At 39.9% G+C, this 27,344-nt stretch overlaps 1 protein-coding gene across 1 annotated transcript in view; it reads left to right on the top strand.

Moving 5' to 3' along the window:
- tafa3b (TAFA chemokine like family member 3b) overlaps positions 1-20,080 on the top strand; it is a 108,009-nt gene extending 87,929 nt beyond the window's left edge. The window contains exons 3-5 of the mRNA XM_088919984.1: positions 16,275-16,424; positions 18,946-19,070; positions 20,051-20,080. Of these exons, the coding sequence (XP_088776110.1) occupies positions 16,275-16,424; positions 18,946-19,070; positions 20,051-20,080 (305 nt within the window). The remainder of the gene's footprint in view (positions 1-16,274; positions 16,425-18,945; positions 19,071-20,050) is intronic.
- The last annotated feature ends 7,264 nt before the right edge of the window (positions 20,081-27,344 follow it).

The following is a 27,344-nucleotide window of genomic DNA, read 5'->3' as shown; positions in this document are numbered from 1 at the left end:
AGAAGGGGAGGTGTTAAATGGACCAAGAGTATTGAAACAAATCATCTCCAACCAGACAGTACTTTCCCACTTGTGTAAGGGAGGTGTTTCATAGACTACCCCCTAGAATGACTCTCAGGGTGGGGGATGTGGCTTCCTGATTGGAAAATGGTGAAACGTAGCACCCTTTCTTAAAAACAGGGACCAACAGAGCCAAGTGTTACAAGCACAGCTGGCATCAATTAATCCTTATTATTCAATCTCCTCTTCCTTTACTATTTAAACCCTCCGTTCACTCCTAGTCCTCGCTCGGTATTAAGAATCTGTCCGCCTCCTGAGCTTGCATCGTCCTCTACCTCTGTCCACCGACACGAAGACCCATCTAGCCTTGGACCTCTCGTCAACCCTTTCGTCGGATGTGTTTGCCTCGCTGATCTCGCAACCTGGATTCGACCTCTAGCCTGGAACTACTGACCACTCTGCTGCCCCGCCCTTCTCGGACCTGTAAGCCATCGGACTCTCTTGGAGACCTGCACGCCAAGAAATTATAGACCAGTCAGCTTTACTTTAATTACATCTAAATATTCAGAAAATACAAGACGCCAACTAGAATAGCACTTAAATTGTAAAAATCAAACGCTTAATTTGTAAAAAAAAAAAGTGTATATTGTATATGTAGATTTTGAGAAACAGATTGTGCCAAACAAACCTCCCAGGTTTCTTTGCACAAGTTATCTACTGCAGTAGATTACTTTAGGCTGTGTGGCATGGTATACAGTATTTGATCTTAAGGGATTGTTTCATGAATCTGTGAAAGTTGGTTTCATACAAATGTTTATGCCAGTCAGCTTATAGGATTCCAGCTCTCAAGCGGTCCCAACTTGAGAGCTGGCATCCTTGGTTGCACTCCATGTGGTTGAAGCTGACTCTGTGGAATCCTTTAAGAAAGGGAAAGACACAATTGTTAGATCATTAAGATATAAATAATCTGGCATGATCTTGTGTCAAGACAACACTGACCTGTGCCTTATAGAGCACATCTGGTAGGGCAGGAGGTACACTGTATACTGAGTGACAGCGGAAGCTGTTAACAATGAGCTCTTGAATTGAAATTGGCCGTTTCAATAAAGCCTAACAGCGTGAATGTGTGTCTACTGATCTTGTTTGACGGAAGCATCCTTGCGAATCCAGGCAACAGCTGCTGGTTACGATTCCAGAGGTCAAAAGCTTGTGAATATTGCAGAGCAGTTCTTTCTTGCAACCATAGTCATTTACGAGCAGGGAAAGGCTGGCTTGGGCTGCTGTAGTAAATTAGTAGCGAAGCACCATCACTGATTTCTCAGCAGAGACATTTTCCCATTTTACCATCTCGCCATCACTCTCCAGAAGCTGGCAACAAATCTGCACTTTTATGATGAAGAGGAAACAATGAGGGTCAATAAAATAGTCCATAAATGTTGTCAAGTGCGAGCATGGATTATTGCATAGGAATTTTTTTTAAGTCAACATCAATGCACCTTCTATTGAGGCCAATACAGTATCTCTCTCTCTATATATAGTGGATCTCTCCTATCCAAAGACCTTCTCATTGATTCTTCAGCACACAGGCTGGCTAAAAGCCATCTGGATCTTGTTGTTTTGCTGAGCATAGTGTGGATTTATTTTTGTTTGTTTCTTTTTCCAATTTAGAGTTGCATAGAACCACCCAGATGCATTCATTCATTCAACTAGTGTCATTTATTGTTGATACATGCAATGCCTGTTTTTAACATTGTCTCTACACTGATTCAAATTCATTTTTTTTCTGAATATACTGTATATGATCAACAGCTTTAAGGTGAAGGGTTTTGAGGTGTACAGTAGACAAATATTCTTCAACACAGAGATGGTATCCATTGTTTATTCAAGATTTGTATTCCCAATTGTTAACATTCCCACTTTTCTCACTAGACTTTTATTCAGAATTTGCATGATAACAAAACATGAATTTAGCCCTGGAAAAACCTAGGCAGACATTATCAAACAACGCTGTGTCTGAGACTTCTCTTGTTGGTGCTTGGTATTGTACTTATACTGTATATATTGCAACCACTCTTGCTCTGTAACTAGGATCAAACGACAGAATATTTTACAAAGATAAAAACGAGCAATATTTGAGTACAAACCCAGTTACAGTTTCTATTTTGAGGAACACCTCTATCAGATTGGCTCAGGACACCATTTTGGCTCATTTAGGTATAGGTTTGGACAGATGAAATAATGAGAAATGGAGAGCCAAGTCAGCTTCTGACCATATGTAACTCAAAATTGGCTAAATGTAAAACAACAAAACCGCTAGGCTGGTAGTATTCATAACCTTCATATACACTTGTTATCTGTTTATACTGTAGGAACATTCCAATGTTTTCCAGAAAGACTGTGATCGGTACTGTAAGTGTACCTTACAGTATAGAAATGCTGGTCAATTAGTTAACTTGTTGTCTTTTACAGTGTCGATTTTTAAGCCTTTTATAATATACATTTTGTGGCATAATGCAGGGGTGTGTTCAGTGTGGAGGCGGTCACCAGGATTAAGGGCAACACGTTGCCTTAACAACCACAACTAACCTGGCTAATTTAGGATGAGCCGGAGCTGTGAAGGCCCTTTAAGAACACACTGAGCACCTCCCCAGAGGGACGAGCAAGCAGGACTCCAGTCCTGATATCCCTGCAAGAAGAGAACATTCCAGCAACAGTCCCGGAGGGGATTGTGAAGAGAGTGTTGAAGCTGCGTTTTTGCTTTTTTATTTTCTTTTTCTTTTCTCCTATCCTGTAGTGAGGATTCCCCGGGGCAGGTTGAGTTTTCTCTTGCTTTTGGCCTGATTCTCCTTTTTCTCCACTCTGGACCCCACTAAATGGGGATAGTCCAGGCTGGATTCCACTGTTCCAAGCAGAGAATATTTTTCCCCAGACTTGACTCCACTAAACAGGGACAGTCTAGTCTGGATGTTGCTGTTCCAAGCGGTGCATTTTTCTTTTTCCAATTTCTTCTTTCCTTTTTTAGTTTTTCCCTCTTTTGCTGACCTCTGCCCCCTCAGATGGAGCGTTGACTGTTACCGGTGTTCGCTGTAGCTCCACCTAAGAACCCGCACTGTTAGAATATATATTTTTGTATTTATTTGTCTGGCAATATGGATGTGACAATAAGCACTTCACATCTCTAAAATGCTGCTGTTCCCTATCAGGCTCGAGATTGTATCTGTCAAGTTTAAACTTTGTTGTGCTTCTCCCGCCCGTTTCCCGTGCCCGTTTCATGTCGTTTGCCGTGGTTCTCCATTGATATCTGCTCTTGTCTCTGCTTCGATTGTCACTTGACAGGTTACCCATCAATCCTAGCACTGACACGTTGTGAAAAGCCGTTCTGAGGAAGTGAAGTGTAGGGGTGAAACGCAGGCTTCAATGTAACGCACTTCACCAAAGCATTTCAGAACATTGTTTGGGACTAATTTGCTCCCGCCTTAAACTTCTTTGGAACTCTTCTCTTAAGAATTCTTTTCAGAAGCGGGAATATTTTGACAAAATGTCATCTAACAACTACGGCGGAGCACTGACAAGTAGAAAGCGGACAGATCTTGGGCAACGCGACAAGTAAAAACAATTAAACATAAGAGAAAATGCAGGAGTGCAGATCCCTGTCATTCAGAGATAAGTAGGATAGGCACGCTTTAGAGCTGACTTAACATGTGTCATAGTGTGTGGTGATGCCAGTCCCCTGGGTTGGTTAATGCATTCACATCTCTCCTACTTTCAGTAGGATGTTAGTGTGGGCTGAGTGGTTAGGGTGCCCAGAACTCTGCCAGAGATAAGGGCTTGAATCTAGACACATAAACCAGAGTGGTTCTGTAATTGACATCAAGTGGACTGAAGCCTGTCAGTTGTTGTTATTGCTGCAGAGTTTAGAAGGAGAATCTATCTGGCCTTATAGTACAAAATGAAGTTGATTCTCAAGAGCAATCATGGTCATTCATAGTCGTGGTGTATGGTATTTGACATAATAAACTGACCACATTATTAGGAACTATCACTTACCTTCATGCACAATATACACTAAAACCTACGACTACTCCCACAACTACTGACAATGTCCAATGCCTGCTGAGCTGTGGCTTATTTCTTTGTGCATGTTGAGACGGTATTTATTTGTTGCTGCCCACCACAAGTCCCTTTCAGCCATGTGCTTCCTTAAAAGCAGGCAAGGGCCTCTGTAAAACACTTCTTGTAAGTTTCATACAAAGCATACAGTATTTGCTTTTCATTGCTGCCTCGCAGAGCTGGGGCCCTGGGTTCAATACCAGACCTGGGATTGCTATCTGTGTGGAATTTGTTGTTTCCTCCCACAGTCCAAAGACATACTGGCAGCTTAATTCTCTGTTGGGAAAGTGGGAGCCTTGGTGTGAGTGTATGCATGTCTGTGTCTGCCCTATGGTGGACTGAAGTCCCATCCACATCCAAGGAGCATCCTTGTGCCTGTTGCTTTCCGCCAGCTTCTCCATGACCCTGAACTGGCCCTTTTTCTTATTGCCAATCATTGCTCATTTTGTTAGTTCAGTTTAAAACTTTTCCCCACCGCTGCATCTTGAATAGACACCTCCGGACAAGTTCAGGTTATATTGACAAAATATATTGACCGGCACTGAATAACATTTTAAACTCGAAATGGTTTAATTGTTGTTGGTTTTCCCTCAGCATTCCCGCCGAATGCTGATGAGCTGCTTTAACTCACGGACTTTGGTCACACGCCTCACCCGAACAAACAAAAGTAGTGCTGCGCTACTTCGTCTCCTGAAAGAGTTCTTGCTTCTGCCAGGGTAACATGTTTTCATAAGCGCTGACAATTCGGCAGTGTCCACATAATGAAATTCCTTGAGGTAAAACATTGCACGCAGAACTGTTCCTTACGGGATGATCAATGTGAATATGCAAATATCGGTATGTTGCAAATCACCCAGGAGTGTTAGTGGCAGTCTGAATGTGACAAACCGTTTGGCACAAATGAAAAATCTGACTTCGGTTGTCCTTTTTTTTTTCTCAACCTGTACAGAGTCTGGTGTGTTGCAATTAATTATATTACACTGTAAAGAAAATGCTCTTATTTCCCTTTTCCTTATGCCCTGCTAAAATGTCGCCTTGTTAAATTTGCCAAAATATTTTTGGCACGTTGAATACCATTTTACAATTTGCCATACACCTGTAGTCACGTTTCCTCTGCTGGGCTGCTATGAGGAAACTGCTCATTGTGTCCTTAGCCGTAACCAGATCCATCCATCCATTTTCTAACTGCTTTCTCCAAGACAGGGCTGTGGGGGAGTCAGAGCCTATCCCAGCAAGCAACAAGCGTAAGGCAGGATACATCCTGGATGCTAACCACTGCGCCACTGTGCAGCCCTTGCAGCCAGATATATGTGTAAAATTAGGGACCATTAACATCAACAAGTCTCAATAGGCACTGATGCCCTAGTGCCCTAGGGTGACTGACCCTGGTCCTGTAGGCCTTATAGGTGACACATCAGTTTGTAAAGACTTGGAACATGTTTTCATATCAAATGGTGTCCAAACTAGTTATGTTTGCAAATCACCTGATTCAGTAGTCAAAATTGTCCAGTTTATAAGAAATGGACCACGATAAATGGATTTAAGGGTGGCCTGTACAACCTAATGGATTGTACAGTAGCTCTCCAGGACTCAGGGTGGAATTCGAACAGGGATTTTTTCAACATAAATATTGTGCCACATGCACTAGCTTCTACCAGATACAGTTGTATGCAAAAGTTTGGGCACCCCTGGCCAAATTACGTTTTGTTGATTTTCAAAGTGAAAAGAAGTTAACACAACCTCTACAGCGAACAAACTTTAACTTGACATATTTCTGCAAATTGTAATGCACAATTACTATTTATTTGCTGAATTTAACAGATTGAAAAAAATAGTAAATGTGGCATGTGCAAAAGTTTGGCAGAAATCACAGCCTCCAAATGTTTCCTGTAGCCAGCTAACAGTCTTTCTATTCTTGCTTTAAGAATTGTTTCCCACTCTTCCTTGCAGAATGCTTCTAGTTCAGAAATATTCTTAGGTTGTCTTGCATGCACTGCATGTTTGAGATCTACCCACAGATTTTCAATAATATTCAGGTCTTGGGACTGTGAAGGCCTTTCCTACTGTAAACCTTAATCTTTTGTTTGTTGAAGTAGTTCATGGTTGATTTTGGGGTATGTTTTGGATCATTGTCTTGTAATATCTAACCTCTTTTCAGCTTTTTTTTTCACTGAATGTGGGACATTAGTTTCCAGGATTTGTTGATACTTAATCCATTCTTCCCTATACCCACACAATATTTCCAGTGCCACTGGCTACCACACAACCCCAACACATAATAGATCCACCTCCATGCTTAACAGTTGGCAAGGTGTTTTTTTCTTCAAATGCTTCTCCTTTTTGTCTACAAACAAGTACCTTTGGTGACTGTAGCCAAAGAGTTTGATTTTTACTTCATCAGACTACAGCATTTGGTTCCAAAACCCCTCTGGCTTATCTAGCATACTTATGTTGCATACTTCAGACGTTGACTTTCGTGATGAGATTGCAGGTAAGGTTTCCTTCTGATGACTCTTCCATGCAGATCATGTTTGTGCAAGCAACGCTGCACAGTAGACGGGTGCACCACTACTCCTGTGCCAGCCAAACCTTCCTGCAGGTCCTTTGCAGTAATATGGGGGGTTTTGCTTTGCATTCCTGACCAGTCTATGAGCAGTTCTATCTGAGATTTTTCTTGGTTTTCCACCTCTTGTCTTGACATAAACAGTTTCCCTTAACTTCCATTTCTTAATGACATTTTGGACAGTGGAAATTGCAAGCAGGAAGCATTCAGATATTTTTTATAGCCTTCCCCTGCTTTGTAAGAGTCAGTCATCTTTATTTTCTAATCCTCAGTCGGCTGCTTAGAGGAGCCTATGTTTGTTGAGTGTAAGCACAACACCCTGAGAGGTTTGAAGAGTCAGATAATTTATGAAGCTCTGGAATTGTCATCACCTGATTGAGATTAAGGCCTAACGAGTCAATTAAATTCTGCGACCTTACAAAAAAATAACACTAGTGGATCAACCCAATGTTTGCACATGCCACATTTAATATGCTATTTTTTTTAGTCTGTTAAATTTAGCAAATAAACAGTAACTGTGCATTAATATTTGCAGAAATATGTCAAACTTCGAGTTCAAGTTTGTGCACTGCAGAGGTTGTGTTAACTTCTTTTCACTTAGAAAATCAACAAAATATGTAATTTGGCCTGGGGTGCCCAAACTTTTGCATAACACTGTACTTATACGGCTGGCTTTCAATGGTGAGAGAAAAGGCTAGGGTATGAATTTGTAAACTACTTCTTGTGTACCAGCCATGACCACAGTTACAAACAGAGCCCCAGTTTTGACTTGAGCACCACTGGTATGTCCGAATTCAGTACACACAAGACAAGCCTAAAGCAGTCAAAGATACCCTGTACACTTCTGGGAGGAACCTGGAGAAAACTCCCACAGACATAGGAAGAATGTGCAAACTTGACACAAACAGGCCCTCCAAGCCCAGAATGAAAACTAGGGCCCTAGGGTATCGCCACCATGGCTTCATGCCTCTCAGTAATTGAACTGAATTAATCAAATGTGATTGATAGATATCATAATTCAGCATTGATCATAATTAATACAGTAGATGTCTTGTCTGTTCCAGTATACAGTCCCTCAAAATAATCTGTTCATTATTTCAACTTTCATTCTTATGTAAGGTGGTTTAAACAGTACAGCACATCCGTCTTATTTTCAGCATGTAGTTCTGTTGGTTTTGTGTTTGTATATACTGTAACACTGTGGGGTTGATTTATTGCGAAAGACATTTACCATTAGTCATCCGGATGTTCCACGACATCAGTTAAAAACAAACCATCTGATACCTGACAATAAACATCCTCTTTCCATTTGATTCGACACCTCAGACTGTGTTCAGATAATCATGAATGAGGGACGCTGTGTGCACCCACATCTGCCTTAATGTGTGATACAAATGTCTCAGGTCTGTATGGATTTATGTTGACGAGCTGTGTGACTGCATGTGGAATTCTTACCAAATCTTTCAACAATACCATATTTTACATTCCCGAAGGAACTGCCACATGGATTTCATCAGAGGAGGATTCCTCTTCCAGTTCCCTTAATGTATTTGTGCTGCATGAAAGAATGTAAATGTAAAGAAAATCACCAGTTTAAACGGGATTCTAACTCAACCCCCATCGACCAAACCGCAGGGTTTGTTTGGGAAAATAAAATACTGGGAGATATCAGGACTGAGCGAGGCATATATTTCTTGGCAGTAGTATGTTTTGTTTGAAGGGAGAGTAATTTGGTAAGCTCTGGTAATTCAGAAAAGTTGACAGGGATGGTGTGCTTTTGTTATTTCACGAAAAGAGCTGGGATTTTACTGTCTCCCCAGTGCAGAGAGAAGAGCCAGTGCCCAAGGACTGGCTGGAGGCAGATTACTGTGCTCTGTAGCCCTCACAACTGACAAATGAAACAGCAGCGAACAATAAAAAACACCCTATTTGTTTTTGGCAGCATTAAAAAAGACAAATCAAGACAAAGAATGCACATTAACACAACCGAGATTCTTACTGTTTGTTCCTGTCGTGAAGTGGTTATTCACGTTTATGTCTAACCTTTTGCAGGGTCTTGGTATAGCTGCTCAAGGGGAATGTTTATTTTCCCACTTGTGTGATTCTTTAAAATGTATTTCAACACCCTGGTTGTGTTTATTCAGCACCAGTGAATTCATTGGAATATAAACATCATCACTGGATTGTGACGTTGTTTTTCTGTGAGTCAACCCTACTGCAGGGGTTGAACAAACGGGTTCCTCTGAAAGAGGAAAGGGGGGAATGGAAGCATATTTTTTTTTTGTCAGGGAGAAGAATAAAATTCCATTGTCCAAAAAAACCAAACAAACCTAATTTATTTCCCTGAGTAGTAATACAGGGTTTTAAACAAACCTTGCTTACCATGTGAAGCAACTGTTAAGTGCAGCTCTCCAAACGAAATGCCCAAATATCATTGCTGCTGCTTCTCTTCACTTTTGTAAATCTCCAGCTACAGCATCTGCTTGCAGACATGTCCCAGTGGACATTTAGGGTATTGAATCAGCCTCTGAAAACAATCTTTCCCAGGCCAGTCTGTACTTTTCCTCTCTGTACACTGTGCAATCTGTTTAACTCTACAATGTGCCTTTAGGAGTCCAGGAAATCGTTTTGTTTTACAGTATATCTGATGTTTGTAAATTTCACGTTTACAACATATTACAATGTATTTATATGTCACATCCTTATCCATATCCACCTCCATAAAGCCTCTTATCGTGGCAAAAATCAAGGAAACCTACATAGCGCAGGGCACAAAGCAGCTTGCGCCTGGGACTGGATGCAGAGCTGCAGAGAGAGACGTTTCAGAATAGCAGAGTAAATTTAGCTAACATACTGTATCTGTGGGAGGTGGGAGTCCAGAATCAAACACAGGACCCAGGAGCTGTGAGGCAGCACACCAACTGCCACAATGCTGTCTTAAACACCTTTAATGAATTTTCTCTTTGGTTTGGCCTTTAAGTGTTTCTTGTTTTTACTGTAGGTGTTGCTTGAAGCAACTTTTCACATTGTAGAAAATAACCTTGTTAAGGTTAAAGAGTACACCATTTTAATGCTTCAGCCTTTTTAGCAACCATGTTATTTTTGTAGTCAGATCCAGGTGATTTAATACTATTGATAGCTGCAGTCTGGCACTAAAGTTAAGAATCATTAACGCTTTCATTTTAATCAGTGTTGATGGTCTCTTGTCTCCTACCCAAACAGTGACAAGAGTAGGCAGTAAAGTGAGAAACTGTTAATTTGAATGCAAAGCTGAAAGTGGTATCTACTGCAGCATAAAGTGTTCCTTTTTCTTACATACTGTATGTGTGTTACCCTGACTGCTGGATGTTCTTTGTTCCCCTGAGTTCACCTGCATAATAGAATAACACAAGGGGAAATGGACAACATCCTTGTGAAGGAGCCTCCCATCAATATAGGAGCATATCTGGTGCCCTAGATGTGACTACTTCAGTGTGCTTGATGTGGGGCAGTGCAGAAGCCTTCATCCCTCCTGGGTCCTAATGTCCACCTTTCCTGTCATTCAACCAACAGACATGACTACACTGTAAATTAGCAGTTGTCATGGCTCTGATGATCAACTGAGTTTCCTCAGTACAGACTTAGGTTCAGCACCTATCTGTGAGTCCAGTTTATTGTTTGAGTGGGCATCAAACAGGGCAGTGGTAATCCAGGAGTTTGAGCCCAGCTTCTTTTCCTTGTGATTGCAGATTTTTGCAGTGCTAATAAGAGGGCAATTAATCTTTGCTTGGCATCTAATTTTTCTACCACACCCAATGATTGATAGTTTGTCATTTTTGTATTCTGCACATTCAGAATTATTATTACCGGTACGTTACATCTCTCTGCAGTAGGCAAAAGAGATGCCTCTGTATTTGTGTAATACCACATGTGATGCTGGCAGATGTGTTCTACAAAAAATGACTAGCAAAATAAATTAAAATGATAAATAATGACTGGGTAAGCAAGCTATATTTACATTACCTACCGAAGAATATTGTCTTTTCACATTCTTCCAGTTGAGAGCAGCTTGCTGATCTCAGTGCTTCTCGAACCCCACTGTTCTCTGAGTGTAATGACTAGGGTTTTGTTAAAATTATCCATATCATTTCAACAGTGATAAAAATTCAGACTGCTGCGGTCTGAAAGTACAGGGATAAGCTGGATACAGTGATGATGGAGTGTTGGTAAACCTTTTAGTGGCACTTTTCCCCCTGGAGCATAATTTCTAAACCAAATCTTCACTCTGGTGAACAGGAACACTACAGTAGGAGGTGCCTTTCTTCAGATGAGGTGTTAAAAGATGTTTTTTTTTACTTGGTCATTAAAGATCTCACTTTACTGTTGCTATGATGTTTCTCCTGGTATCCTAGCTAAATTCTGCTGTGGGCTTACAGTATATGATCTGGTCCTCTAAAAGCTCCCCCTTAATTGATGGAATTTCTTACTTCTCTACCTGATCTGTATTATAGTGGAGCTGCTGGCACAGGATGGCTGCTGTGTGTCACTGTAGTGGGGACAGCATTTCAGTAATGGATAAAGAAAGTCCCATCCAGTATATAAGATACTGTACTTTGGGATGAACAATGCTCTAGACCTGCAAAGAATTAGTTTTACTATTAGGTGATGCCATACAAGTAGAATAGCGGGCAGAGTTCAGTTTAGTCCAGTCATACAAACCTTTACAATTTTACTTGGCTAAATTTTCAAAATGTCACATTGTGGCTTTTTTTTATCCTGATTTGTTTGCATTTCTATAGTATAGCATGTCGGCAAAATGCTTTCATTCTGATTCACCATCACATGACAGTGACCCAAATATCTGACCAATGCTACTACTGTATGGAGCTCATCAGGCAAATTAAAGTGAAAAATCATATACCGGCCAAGTCAATCTCCAGATTTAAATCCAATTGAGCATTCAGTGTACTTGCTAAGGAACAAAACTGAAGTCAGAATACCACAAGACTAGGCAAGAATTAAATTACTACAGGGATGTTATGGGGACCCTGTTCTTTATAATTTACATCCATGATCTAGATTCTGGTATAGTTAGTAAACTAGTCACATTTGCAGGTTATACCAAAATAGGAGGGCTCACACACCCTATAGACACAGCAAATTAAATTTAAAAAGATTTAGATCAAATTCAGAACTGGGCAAACACCTAGAAGATGGTATTTAATGTAGACAAGTGCAACATTTTACATGGGAAAAAAACAACAACCAAGGAATACTAACTGGGAAACACTGACCCAGAAAGGGCTAGTTATAAAACAAACATACTATGTGTTTATGTTGACACATAGTTTACCTTTTCCAGACAATGTGGAGAAGAAATAAAAAATGCAACATGTTATGCTGTGTAGTTAAAATCATGGAATTAAAATCACAGGGTATTATTTGAAAATTGTATTCTATACTAATAAGGTGTCATTTGCAATACAGGTTTAGTCACCAAGTCCTAAAAAAGATATTGCTGCTCTGAAAGCAGTCCAGAGAAGAGCAACTAACTTACACTCGAGGGGATATATGAATATCTTACATCAACAGGCTGAAGGAAACTTTTTAGTCTTGAAGAGACAAGACTACGAGGTGACATGATACCAGTATTCACAATCCTCAAAAACCTTGACAAAGTGAAACAAACAATAGTGAAACACAAAACTGAAGACAAAAGTGAAAACGACTGTCTGTGGCGATGAATTAAAAGAAGGGGTTCTTGGAGTATAGCACAATCCACCCAATACCTTGGCCCTCTTTCAAGAAAGAACTGCATGAGAATCTTACAGTAGATCAGTTAGCTACCACATACCAAATGGTATAGATGGGACAAATATAGTAGCTTCCTCTTGTTTGTACAGTAGCTGTACTTATGTTCTTAAGAATTTAAAGATAGATACTTTATTGCCCACTGCTGTGGAAGGTTGTCTTTCGCTTCTCCCACAGAAGTACAAAACACACAAGCTAAACATAAGAGTCACATAAAATCACAAAAAATCACAACAACAGTATGTGATACTGTAGATAAATAGATGGATAAATAAATAGGTGGAGGGGGGATGCATTTACATACCTTTATTGAGTAGTTTTATTTTCAGAGGGGACAAAAGACTGCTTATGAATGTTTTTATTTGAATTTGGTACCCTGATGGGAGCATTATGAATTGAGAATGGAGTGGCCGCAGTGGCATCTCATTATAAAAAGAGATGATATATGATTATAAAAAGAGTTTTTTGGGCTCACAGACTGGTTCACCCACTTCAAGCAGGTATTGCTTTAAAGTATTATGCAACCAAATACTGACTTTTACACTCTAAAATGTGCTTAAAAAGAATGTGTGCAAATACTTGTGCTCTACAATAGTTGAATGTACGCATGGAATTACTCAAAAATAAAATGTATATTATAATGTACTTACTGTATCATTCACAGATACAAATTGATTGATGTAATGCAATAATAGGTTTTGGTTTGCTGTCCCAAAACTTTGCAGTTTATTTTCATTAAAGCTTTAACATATTAAAGACTCGAACTTCTATCTCTTACAGTATTACCGAGTTACAGGTTTCATTTAAATTGGCTGATGGCTGGAGTTTGGAAAGTGAGTGACTCCTGATGGATTTGAAGCTAAATGTTTTTAATGTTTTAAATTAGGTTTTTGGATTGCTCTTTAATGGGACATCGGGGGGTCTATTTTCAATCTATTTGCAAATTATGTTCCAAATTGCCAATCCATATGAATATAAGAAGAGTCCTTTCAGACAGGATTCTGAAACTTTGTTGTAGGACACTTCCTATCAGTCTTCTGTAGAATTATAGTGTCATTTTTAAAAAATCATATGAATCATTTAGAAATTTAGCTGTCTTTATCCAAGGCAACCTACAGTACATAACATTAGAACACTAATCACAATTACAGAAGTAACTACAGTAAGGTACCTAGTGCAGTATGTTGATCTAATAAAAATAGTGTTGTAAACTTCTGAAATTTTTGTGAAATATTAAAAAATTGAAAATCCAAGCTTTTGTACATTACCAACCCATGGTTTTTAGCTAATCATTTTACACCTTTTTAATATTATGACTTACTGCATATTGAAGTCCTGCATGCAAATGTTACAGATCTTACCTGGATTTAAGAGGTCTCATTAAAATGGTAAAATCAAAGCTTGCTGTTTATTCACCCCTACAAACAATTCTAAATCTTTGAAGCTCTGAATTAATCCAGTAAACAACACAAATCTAATTACCATATGTAGAAGCAAAACTGAGCATTAACCCTCTTCTTCCACAGCAAAGCCAAAGCTTTTTTTGTCCTAGAGAAAAATGTTGTCTGCTTCAAACTAGTCAGACAAGGTTTCCAATGTATCTCAATGTGCAGCTCACTGTACAGTATATAGGCCCCCTGATCTGGATATCAAAGGTCCAAACTGAGGCTGTGTTGAGGTTACTCAATGAACACATCAGTTAATTAGCAATATGTTAATATTATTTTTCCATTGTGATCTCTTTTATTTTACGTCTTGCTTTTCAAAATGGTGTTTGGTTTTGAAAGACTTGCGCACAAGCATTTGTCTAAAACAAAAAGAAAATAACCTCAATAATAACAGCTGAAGAACTAGAAGAGAATCAAATGTCACTCCTTCCAGTCTTTTCCAGTACAGATTTCTGAAGCAAGGCGCTCCTTATTTGGCTTATTCCAAAACCGGTAACAGATAGCAGTGGTGAATGCTAAAATTGTCCCAAAATTTTTCTGCAGCAATGCACTGGACTGTCGTTCACAAGACAGATGCACTGTACTGTATCTTTGTTGACCATTTAAAACCTATGACTAGAGTAAAATATATGAAAACAGCATGTGTGGAAAATGACTTGTATGGCTTCTGTATTAGGCTATTCGTGAAGCAGGAAACAGCTATTTGTAGATTATATACATTTTCCTTTAAGCCTAAAAACTCTAAACATTTTTAACCCAAAAGCTGAAAATTGAGGTTCTTGCCATAATTTTCATTTGTTTTTAAATTTCCTCCCTTATTATTCTCTGAGATTTCCATGTAAATACACACAATTGGAATATGACAAAAACTCCCATGGTTGAAAACTTTAAAAAATTCTGGTGGGGGAAAAAATCTTGAGTTTCAAGGTCGTTTCTGGCCCTTTCATCCAGTCACAGACCTGCTAAACCTGCTGTAAAAATTGTTTTTGCATTTCTGTTGAAGGAAGAAAGAAATCTGTCTCCATTTGAACTGTGATTCGTTGAAATGTTTAATTTGAGAAACAGAATAGTCTCTGCTCGTTAGTTTTACAGTTTAAGAGCTTTTCAATTTGTCAAAGAAATGTTTGTCTTTAACTGGTTAAATACACAGCAATACCAATTTTCAAATTGCACTTTTTGGCTGAAAGTGCTATAGCTGGAATTTAGTTCTCAGCACCATGCTTTTAAAACTCTAATTATTCTGTACTTGCTGACCCTTTTGTCTATGCATTGCTTCAGATAAAATCTTACTGTATACAGTATACTATATATGTATTATACTGTATATACTGAAAAAGGTTCATAGATATGAATTTAGCAGGCCCATTCAGATAAGTGATTTATGAACATTGTGTGGTTCTGGGCAAGTCAACTCATTACACACAAAATTGGAGAAAGATTTAGTGGACAACAATTGTGCACAGCATTTTACACAAATATACAGTGATCACATGAGAATGTGGTGTCAAATAGGGCAGTGCCCTGTACTATATATACCTGTACAAGTTGTGAAGCTCTGACTTGGAAGTAAAGTCTAAGTACAGTAATTGATTTCTGACCACACTAGAACCCGAAGAAATGTAAGATGTGAATGTGAGAATGGTCGTTTTGTGCAAATGGCAGGTTGCTGGGTGTTTTGTGCACAGTTTAAATTCGATAACAGGATTTCAGTTTTTCAAGGATGTCTAGAGGTCTAGAGGCAAAAAAATCGTCATCAGCCCTACTGCTAATAAATGTTTCCAGTGGTTTTACCATAGTAAAATCACAGCAAAATGTAGTTTACCACAATACCATCATGATGACATAGAGGCACAGTACAACATGGTTCAGAATTTCTGACAACCACATGAAAAAGTACCACAGCATGTACCACATGAAGATTTACCACAGTCAGTGTTCGTGAGGGTAAATGAACAGATTGCACTCCTAAGTTTTTGGGAAACTTTTAGTTCAGTGCAAATTTTCCAAAGGAAGTTGCTTGCAATTTGTGCCCATAACCTTGCCAAAAGCAGCTGGCTAAGTAGTGGAGAGAATTTAGAAGCAGACCGTTCAAATGAAAGGATGTACAGTAACTGCATCAAAGACAGAAAGACCACTGGCTCGTGTTCTTATTTCCTACAAGCAGCTGGTCTTGCAGCTACTGTTCTTCCCTGAATATATACAGTCTCTTGGGTTGCATAATAGAGCTGTACTGCACTTTGAAAACACAGGTTGAAGCTCCTGCCCAAACCCGTGATGGACGGGTCTCTGCTCATTTGGAGTTGACTCAGTTTCCTGCTGTTTGGTTTTTTTGTCAAGGACCCATTTTTGTTTGTCTTTCCCAGTTCATGTCAAAGCTGGGACCTGTGAGGTCATTGCTGCCCACCGCTGTTGCAACAAGAACAAGATAGAGGAGAGGTCCCAGACTGTGAAGTGCTCCTGTTTCCCGGGGCAGGTGGCTGGAACGACGAGAGCTGCCCCTTCGTGTGTTGATGGTAGGATCAGCTGGCTTTCAAATGTCTGAATGCTAACACGTTCTTGTTAATAACCCTGAGGCATTGTTTAAATAGTACATTTCTGCCTGAAGCTTTGAAGGAGTTGGAATAATTTGCGTTGAGAATTGCAGTGAAGGGAGATGCCAATGACAGTTTCCCGCTAGAAATTCCAGTCTTACTTCTGCTCCAGCTGACATTGTCCAGACATTCTGCACGGTCATTTTCTCTTGATGAGTCGGTCTAAACCATCTTGTACTCATCCATACCATAACATCCCAACGTCCTTATGTACCGTATCCTGAAATGACACAGTGTTGCCCCAAGCAGCACTGTTTTCTTTTGAGGCAGACGCATCTCCCCAAAAAATGTAAGTAAGCAAAAAGCCATCTGAATGGATGTGAATTTAAAGTGCTGGTAAAGACACTGACAGAGTACATTCAAAAGCAGCCAATTTCTTTCATTAGAAATGTACCAGTATATCATCAAGTGTCTCAGATTGTCAAGGAGCAGTGAAACAGGAAGGAAAAGAGAAATCATCCACATTTTCTACTTGGCAGCTTGAGGGCTTTTTAGCTGTATATACTATCTATTATATATAAAAGTTATGGAAATTTTGTATTTCAAATAATATTAGGAATCATTACTAAAAGTAACAAATATTTATTTAAAATTATTCTGGCTTAATTTAGCATGTCTGTGGTTTTTATATACCCTGCCAGAGGAGTATGGAGATACAGTTTATTGGAGCACAGAGTATGTCAGAGAATTCTACAGTACTAGCCCCCTCTGTTGACATCTGCATTGATGTACTTCTTGTACTGTATATTTTGTAGTACTTCAAAATGGGCCACAATTTTCATTGCATATGGAAAATAATACATACGTTTTCAGTTTCATTCAGATTTCAACATTTTCCTTTTGGTCACCTCTTCACCTTCAGTATTGCATTCTCATACAGTTCTGAATTTTGTAAATTTGCCATCCACATTTCATTTTTATCTTGACCCAAAACAACCAAGCTGTTGAGCCACATAGTAGAGTAGGAGTAGGGACAAAAACACGAAAAACATAGGCTGTTTGTTACCTCACACTATCTAGACCTACAGTGTAGTAGGTCCTATTGATTTATTTTTGCTCAGTACAAAAATAATCATATTTCAATCTAAGGGTCTGTGGGGAATTCAAAAATCAGCCATCGATTTCTTATTTGTACAATCCATTTTTAACTTTGTGATTTCCAAGCATTTCTTCATGTAGGCTGTTTATGTCTTTCTTTACCGGACACCCACGCTGTCATCATCAACTTCTGTTAGCGACAGCGCTTTGGGCTAAAGAGAGCATTTATGTCAGATGAATTCGGTCTGAGGAAGAAATGAGGTTCCTAACAAGAATGTGTTCTGCCAACCAGTGAGTTTCTGAGCTCATGTGTTTCTTAGTCAAGCCCACAGGACAGTACTGGCAGCCGGACATTGGTGCTGGTCATTTAATACTGGGAGAACAGTGTCTGCTTGCAAGTGAGATTGATTTTTCTTTTCATGTTTGATTTTCTTTACTGTAACTGCCTTTACTCTTTTCTCCTTCTTGACAGCACTTCTTGTATAGAGCAATGTTTAATAAGGTGTCTGGGTAGGTTTGCGGTCTCCAGCATTTCTGACCTCTGTGCCCATGGCTCAACAGTTCCGTTAGCTCAAGGGCTTTGTTTAGACCTGGACTGCAGTGCAGTGGTGGAATTAATCCCTCAAAATACTCAGTGTCACCTTGATAAACGTTTACTGTGCCATGCCATGGCAAACGTACAGGTACTGTAAAATGCATCATAATGCAGAGAAAACATGGTAAAAGTATAGTAAGAAAAAGTGCTAAAGAACTGCAGGGAAACATGCCAAACTAAAGTGTATGTTCAGGTTAAGCCTGGTAAATCTGGAAAAAAAATTTACAGTGGTAAACTCTAATAAAGGTGTAGACATAAAATATTTACACACTGCAAAGTTTATACTTTTTTAATATCACAAGAAAACAGAGCAATAAAATTGTTGGTGTTATATATCCAATTTAAGAGCCCCTATGGACAGTTTGAATGTGTGTGTTTTTTATTCAGTGATATTGGGTTTTTTTTTTCCAGTGTGATAAATGTAAGCTGGCAGACAGAGTTACACAAGACACTGTGTCTGTCAGTATTTGTTCAAATGAAAATTTAGCTTAAGAATACAGGTTTAAAAAAATCTGCATTTCATGCTCCAGGTTTAGGATGAAGTATTCTGTACTAAGTAAAATGTATGTTTTTATTAAGCAGCTTCTCATTTTGTTTTACTGTTTACTCACTACACTTAGAAAACCAGGTGTTCAGTTACAGTGTTGCCCCTTTGGGAGCTTAACACAGATTAACATTCCATATTGTAATGCTCCCACTTTTTTTTCTAGTCGTATTTTCAAATGGCATGCAGGGTTTTCTCTGCCACCGTGCCCACTCTGTGTTGGCATCTCTGTCCCCTCTTGACGTCTTCTTTTCTCCTTCCCCTAGCTTCAATAGTTGCCCAGAAATGGTGGTGCCAAATGCAGCCTTGTCTGGATGGAGAGGAGTGTAAAGTGTTGCCGGATCTCACCGGCTGGAGCTGCAGCACGGGAAACAAAGTCAAAACAACCAAGGTGGGCGCCGTCACTTGCATCCAATCATCTGTTTTCCTAACTGCTTCTTCGAATTCAGGGTCACAGGGGAGCCGGAGTCTATCCTGCTTAGCAATCGGTGTGGGCACGTCAGTCCATTGCAGGGCAGACACACACAGACACAAAAATGCACACTGGGGCCAGTTTTCCTAGAAGCTACTTAACCTACCGGTACAGTACTGTATGTCTTTGCAACGTGGGAAGATACTAGAGAACATAGAGGACACCGAAATGAATGTGGGGAGACCATCCAAAATCCACTCAGGAACCGAACCCATGGCCCCAGTCGTCACCTTTCTAAAAGGACCTGAACTCAGGAACTGTACAGTACCTATGGCCCCAGTCCTCACTTTTCCGAAAGTGCAAAGTAGTGCTGTGAATCTCCAGCTTGCACTACATTGCTTCTTCCTGTTAAGTGGTTTCCCCAATTTTCAGATTTCATGCTCATGTATATGGTAGGTCTGACAAAATATTTTTTGGCAATTTCGGAAACATCCCGACACAGGTACTGTACAACTGTGTTGTTATCAAACCCAGTTTAGATGGCTGTGGGCTCCTGTGGTGTTTTGGGACTGCAGAGACCCAGAATGAGATCACTGACTGACTGTTTTCACATGTCATTTACTTAAGATAGATTTGCATCTGTTACACAGTCAGAGCCTAAAAACAGAATTGGCTGTACAAGAGTAGGCCTTGGTTTCTACCCACTCTGACGCAGGTCTTGGTTTTAATCCCTTTCTATATATATTTTTCTAGAATATGTGATAGTCTTGGGCCTGGGCTAATTAGTACTTGAGCAGTGTACTAATTAAATCACATATTGCAAAGTAACCCTGAAGCCTGGTTCACCAAGCATACCAAAATTAAGTCCACAGGGAATAACAAAACCCAAGAGTTAGATATGTTTGAGTATTTTAACTATGGTAACATTTGGCTTAACCAGCATGGAACCTTGGCTGTAGGATGAGGAGGCTGGGTCCCCCCGGCAGTGAGAGGGTGAGGAGTGGTGGAGGGGCAGGGTTTGGGTGGAGGAGGGGATGTATGAGATTAAATGCCCAAAAGAGGAGTCTGAGGATGATATACAGTATATATACTGCAGCCAGCGATGAATGAGGTGAAAGTGATTTAGTTCCTGATACTGTACCTCTCCTAAACTTTCCTTAAGAACTTCCATTTAAGTAGTTCATAGACAAAACGTAGTCTGCCCACCCAAACAAAAAGCCCTTTGATATCAATTCTCATTTTGCTTGGGTCTGGGAAAAAAGATTTCGGAGAGCAATATCCTTTATTAATTACACAGATATGATGCTAAGCGGTCAGGATTTGTCCAAGAACACATTTGCTAGAATAACAAAGATCAGCTTGAAAAAGAACCTTCAAAATCCAACTTTCAGGAGAGCAGGTTGCAAACCACCTTTTTTTTAAAAAAAAGAAACATTAAGAAATAACAACCAGTAGCTTTCTATCGGCCTTCTTTTTCACAGGCAGTTGGCAGTGACCCAGTTGTCTTCTGCGCTTTGAGCTAAAGAACTGAGAAAATAGGTTTGGGCCTAGTCCCTCCCTTGGAAAACAAAAATCTATCTTGGACCAGACTTCAAAAGATTGACAAAAAATGAGCAGTAGCTACTGTACATGCTAGCTGTGTTGGTAAATATTTGATCAGAAAAGGAATGAGTCTGCACTTGCAGAATATATCGTTTTTGGTAGCCTGTTACCTCCTGTGCTCCCAGCATGATGCCTTTAGCCTTCAGCCATTGCTCATGCTCGGTGCTCCTGACTAACACAGGCTCGTTAGTCGCTTGCTCTCCATTATTCATACCTAGCTGAGCTGGAAGTGGAAGACCTTTTGTTTTCTATGGGTTAATAATTCATGGCTCTCTTGCCCTGAGACAAGAGCAGAGCGCTGGGATGAATTGGTGCCCAGGTTTGCTAGGAATCTCTGCCTTTCCTTCCTGCGTGTACACCCGCGTGTGCCCACACACGCGCACACTTGCATAGGGTCAGCGCACATGTCCACGGCCCCCTGGACCTTCCGCAACACTGGAGCAATTAAAGTTTGATCGAGTTCGTTAATAATGCAGACCGCATATCGCGGTTAATCAGCTGCATAATTCCATAAGCATCCAGCGTTGAGGAAAGCGTAATTATGCTGAATGCTTCAGTGGCGGATTATGTTTAAAAAAAGAAACAGCGTGTTCTAGAAAATGTTGCGTGTGTGTGTGTGTGTGTGTGTGTGTGTGTGTGGGGGGGGGGTCAGAGTAGTGGTTTGGAGGGGGCGGCTGTAGTGTGGGGATAGGTGGGACCTGAAGGGATGTACGTGAAAAGCCACTGATTTTTTACTGGTGTTTATTTATCTCATCACAGCAGCTTTGTCTTCTTAATGGAAAAGCATCTGTAATCCTGTTTGAGTCTGATTTTGCATGTTGGTATTTATGGCACTGTATTTCTTTTTCTTCATCATCGTTGTTGTTATTAATATTACTATTTTTGCCAATGCTGTGGTTATTGTATCGTGAGTTATTGTAGTAGGGCTAGCAGTTGAAGCTGAGCTGGAGTTTAGTGGAAGCAGTGGTCAAAACCTATAAGAGTATTAAAGGTACAGTAGGTGTACTGAAGCAATTACTGTAGGAGTCATTGTTGAACTAGTACACATATAGTACAGTATTAGTCATTTAGTTATTCTTCTAGTAGTTGTGATGGCATAGTAGTAGAAGAAAAGACAAGAAAAAAGAAAAGGATGAAGGAGTATTTTTATCATTCTTTCACAAGTTCTTTTTATTCATCTTTGGACCTAAGCATTCGTGGACCTTGCACATGGCCTTCTTTTGCAAACAAAAAAGGGATAGAATGATCCATATGCAAATGTGTTTTAAGAAAGAATTTCATTCTTCGCTGGTGCAGGAGGAAGTCTCCATTTTGCCTGCTCTGAGCCCATAAGAAGATGTAGAGATGGAGGGATATAATACTGAGCTTGAAGATGAGCTTTACAATGTTGGGTGCCATGACTTCCCTGCTAGGCTCTGACAAACCTTTTCTTCTTGTTCATCTTGTGAAGGTGGCACTGTCCGTTTCCTGACTTAAACAAAAACAGACAGAGTTGTTTCAGTTTTAAAAGGTCTGATAAAGAAGCACAACCAGGTTAGAAAACAGCTTCTCCATCTCTCAGTTTGAGAGGAATGATTATCACTCTCAATGATTTATATATGTGTGAGGGGAATAAAATAGCAAGTATTGAAGTTGAAAGGGCTTTTTCTCCAGCAGCTGTAAAATATTGACTTACTATGGCATTCGCAATGAAGTGAAGTTTGTTATGCTGACAGTGCAGCTCTTCTTTGTTCAGAGTTTATGGATTTAATTGGCACCTCTAAAACTAACTATTCTGATCTACTGTATATGGTTACTGAGACAACTGTTTGGTTGGCCATTGTTATTTCCATGGTTACCGAGACAGCTGCTCCTGCATTGTCTGTTGTGTTTTGCATAGTATGAGGTTATCAGGTGTGGGTCTGTGAAGGTACAGTAGATATTTTTGGTATTCAAGCCCTCCCCACTCCTTTATATGATAGTTGTTAAATTCCCATGCTTTGTTTATAATAAAAATAAGCTGTAGAAAGACCCAATGCGATATGAAAATATCTTACCTAAATATGTTTATATAAAATAGGGTAGAAATATATTGACATTCCGTGAAATTTTCAAGAACATGATTTTAAAGAACATTTCTACCTTACCCCTGGCTAGATTTGAATGGAGTTATCAACAATTCAGGAGACAGAAGTGATCAAATTTGACTTATTATGGGCCCCTCAACCTACCCTACGATGTCCTTATCAGTAATAGACACGGAAGGATGATATCATTGTCGTGCCTAAAAAACAGAGTTGTCAAACTAATTGTATAATTCATGTAAAAACAATAGCTATAAAAATGGTCACATTCGACGTTTGACTTCAATTATTTCCAAATGTGTACAGTAAGTTGGTTTTCAGCTTCTTACTTATTCCAACATTGTAGTTAAGGTCCTTGTTTATATTGTTTTTGTGTTTTGCCTGTCATTTATTGCCTTTACCAGCTCTGACAGATATTCCGTGGAGATTTCCTCTGAAAGAAGACCAGAATGACTGTCACTTTGTATCACAATTTTTCTTCATTGACCTCATAGTGAATTTTCTAGGATCAACCTAAATGAATAAACAATCATAAAGATTTTAATCATAAAGATGATTCGATGGCAAAGTTACTTCATTGTAGCCTGATTTTGTTAAAGTAGTGTAGCAAGACTGGATGTGCTCAGTACTGGGATGGGAGATCTCTGAGGAAAATTAGGTTACTACTGTAAGTGGTGTTGATGGACCAGTAGGTGGCGCGTTTCCTTCTGGACCAGCATTTCCAAAACAGTGCTTTAGTATGGTTACTGGAGACACTGCTTTGTAGGAGGTGCTGTCCTTTGGATCAGACATTAAACCAAGGCCCTGATTACTTGATCATTTCCATCCCATAGCACTGTTTGTAAGAGGTGGGGTGTTACTGTAACCCCAGTGTGCTGGCTAAGTTCTATTCTGGGCTGCACAATGTGGCCCGAAGTCCCTACTTCAATTTCTCCCTTCTGCATTTTGTAGTAGGCCTGCTGGCTCAGAATGACTGCCACACGTTGTGAAGATGGGTGCTATGCTTTATTAATGAAGCAAGCCCTCTTCTGCATGTAAAGTGGTTTGGAGTCCTTTGGGATGCAAATAAATTGTGTAAATGCAAGCAATCATTACAAGGAAAAAATTGATGAAGGCACAATTCAGCTCACTACAGTGGTTTTGACTTTGCCCACCATTTGAGCTGTTTATTTCCCATGGTCTGTTTTTTCGGACAGCTTTGTAGAGCACTGTGCATTTGCAGACACAGAGGCATTCTGATAAATGTCAGAAGATTACAGAAACCCACTGCTCCATATGGAAGTGGCAGATTTTGTTTTAATCCTTATTTTGTGATCAGACTGTAAATTTTGTCACATTTCTTAACGACATTATTGTAGCTTCGACAAAGAATAAAGTGGAGACGTTTTCGCGTTCGACTCGTTTCATCCTGGAGTCCTGTTTTCTTGGAAGCCTAGATTATTTTTTTTTAAGATCAATACTTGCCTCTGTGTAATGGTGTATATATATAACAAAAAAATGAAAGACTTTTTTTATGTTACAGAGGTCAACGTGCATCCTGGGCACCAATCCATCGCATTGATTTCCCTCTTAAAGCCCCATTAACGCGGGGCTGTAAATTGAAATCGACAGTCGTGCGCGGAGTGAAGTTGAGGGACAATGAATCATGAAGATAACAAAAAGATACTTTTCATTGTTAACAACCATCAATAGCTGCAGCACCTGTGCAGCAAAAATGTAGCGAAAGCTTCTTGATCATTCTCTCATTCTGCAGAGGAATGAGGGTGCTGTCAGGAGATCAGGGAATGTAAAGGAAAGTTTTTTTGGGGGGTTTAACTCCATGTTAATCTACTTGTTAAATCTGCCTTGTGATTTATTCAAGAGGTACTTTAGAACTATGATATTATGAAACAGATTTTAAAAGAAAAACTCTACTACAAGTATGATGCCTAAAAATTTGATTTGAAAGAAAGGTTAGCGCTATACTGTAGGATGACATGGTGGCACAGTGGATAGCGTTGCTGACTCGCAGTGCTGGGGACCTGTGTTTAATTCCTGTGGTGCTGTCTGTGTGGAGTTTGCATGTTCTCCCCATCTCAGGTGCTCCAGTTTCCTCCCAAAGTCCACAAACGTGCTGCTAGGTTAATTGCCCTGGTGTGAATGTGTATGTCTTTGTGTTTGTGTGTGCACAGTGCTTCTTGAATTGGATTAGCGGTTATTGAAAATAATGGGATGATGATGGTTAGGGCTATTTTTGTTTCGCTCAAGCTGTGCCTATCACTGTTGTGTTTCGCCGCTTCGTTAATTTAAATTCTGGATTGAATCCTTAATTGACCATGAGAGAGGGTTTTTTTCCCCTCAGAGGAAAAAATGAAATCTTTGTTGTTATTGCCATGCAAAAACTTTATTTACTAGGTTTGGTTTGCCAGCTGATGTAGTAGCTGGTGGTGTGAATGATACATGTTCCTGTTTCCCAGAGGATAGTAAACTGTGAGGTTTATTTCAGTGATCACAGCTAGAACTCTGATGGAAAGTTTGGTTGTTTTTTGTCTGGTGTACAAAGATTCTATGCCACAAATAAGATCTTAAAGAACTGATCCCATTTAACCGTACACGGTTGTCCATAGTTGATAAGAAAAAATGTGGAACATGTGGAATATTAATCGTTATTATTAATAATAATAATAATAATAATTGCTTATTTTCTGGACACTCCGCTCAAAGCGCTTTGCCGCCCCACCTGGACGATGCGACGGCAGCCATAGTGCACCAGTACACTCACCAAGCACCAGCTATCAATGGGGAGGAGAACAGAGTGATGAAGCCAGTTCAGAGATGGAGATTATTAGAAGGCTATGATTAGTAAGGGCCAATGGGAAATTACTCTTTTCGAGAAACGCCCTGGGATTTTTAATGACCACCGAGAGTCAGGTCCTCGGTTTTATGTCTCATCTGAAGGACGGCGCCTTTTTACATTATAGTGCCCCTGTTACTATACTGAGGAATCAGGACCCACATAGACCATGGGGTGAGTGCCCCCTGCTGGCCCCACTAACACCTCTTCCAGCAGCAGCCTTAGTTTTTCTCAGGAGGTCTCCCATCTAGGTACTGGCCAGGCTCACACCTGCTGAGCTTCAGTGGGCTGCCAGTTGTGAACTGCAGGGTGATATGGCTGCTGGAATCAGTTGGAATAGATTCTTGTGCATTCAATATTGAACTCAGTGGAAGAACACATGACACATCCTCCATTACTGTGTCGGAAAACCTAACTCTTTATCCATTTGATCTATTTTTAAACCACTTTTTCTAATTCAGGGTCACGGGGAAGTCTGTCCCGCAAGCAGCGGGTGCAAGGCAGGGTAAAGTCGGTACGGGATGCCAGTCCTCTGCAGGGCAGACACACACATATTGTCACCAGGGCCGAATTCCACATGAGCTCACCCACCATGTCTGTGACTGCAGGAGGAAACTGGAACACCCAGAGGAAAGCCATCAAAACAAACAAGGGGAGGGCATGCAAACCCATTGCAGACAGCACCACATGTTAGGAATTGAACCCGGAGCCCCAGCACTGCAGGGCAGTAATGCTAACCTCTGTGCCTATGTATTTCTTCCAAATGGTTTTGGTGTCCAAACTAACCAATGTGCCCTGTGCTTGAAGATTCTTGTGTACAATAGCAAAACTCCATTTGGGGATACACATCCTGATCGGAATTAAATTCAGACTTGTTTGCAGTACTATCCACCTTATCATTTCATTGACACTTTCCTTATTCACCCTTAGAAAGTGGCTAATTTATGTATTTCCCTTATTTAGCAATAATGGGAAATAATGAAAATATATAAATTCAGAACATTTTAAATAAGTGAAAACTGACCAGCTGAAGAGGAGCAACTGAAACAAAATGGCTGCTTTTAGCTTCACGTGTCTAGCAGGTTTGCAATTCCTGTGCCCATTAAAACTTGATCCCACCTTGCCTTAAATGCTTTCACACCAAAAACCTACTGTAGTTAAAATGTTTAAAATGAAGCTGGGTAGCCAGAAAACATTGACGTATTTTACAAGTGACGGCCAAAGCCCTGGCCACCAACTCTACCAAATAAAACAACTTGAAAGGGAATTAATTTGTTCCGCGTATTGTGGGGGGTGGTGAAATTTTGCCAAGTGGAAAATAAGAAACTGTGGTTGAAAGTGTGTTTTAGTGGAAACCCTGCCTTATAAAAAGCCAGCTAATCAAATCCATTGTAATTTTACTCAGGGGCTTGCGTGTGTTCTCTTTATTACCCTGCTGAAAATTAGTTGGGAATCCACTGACAAAACAACTAAAACCTGCTGATTCCTGAGAAAAATGGAATGGAATAGGTTTATCCGGTGAGATCTGAAGGCACATAAGGACTGATTTTGAACAATTTATTTTAAATTCAGAAGAAGCAGCTACTGCATGCATAACTATAAAAGTAAAGCGAACACAATTGCCACAATTGTTGCTTATAACTTTAAATGAGCGGCCCTTAAATTCATATGAAATACAGCAAAGTATATGTGACACAACACAAAGCACAAAACAGAGTAGGCACAAGCAGCATTTGATGGTAGCTCATCCCTGTG

This window comes from Atractosteus spatula, chromosome 7 (assembly GCF_055471065.1).
Source record: "Atractosteus spatula isolate fAtrSpa1 chromosome 7, fAtrSpa1.hap1, whole genome shotgun sequence".
NCBI lineage: Eukaryota > Metazoa > Chordata > Actinopteri > Semionotiformes > Lepisosteidae > Atractosteus > Atractosteus spatula.
The sequence above is the reverse complement of the archived record's forward strand: the minus strand, read 5'-3'. Positions and strand labels throughout refer to the sequence as shown.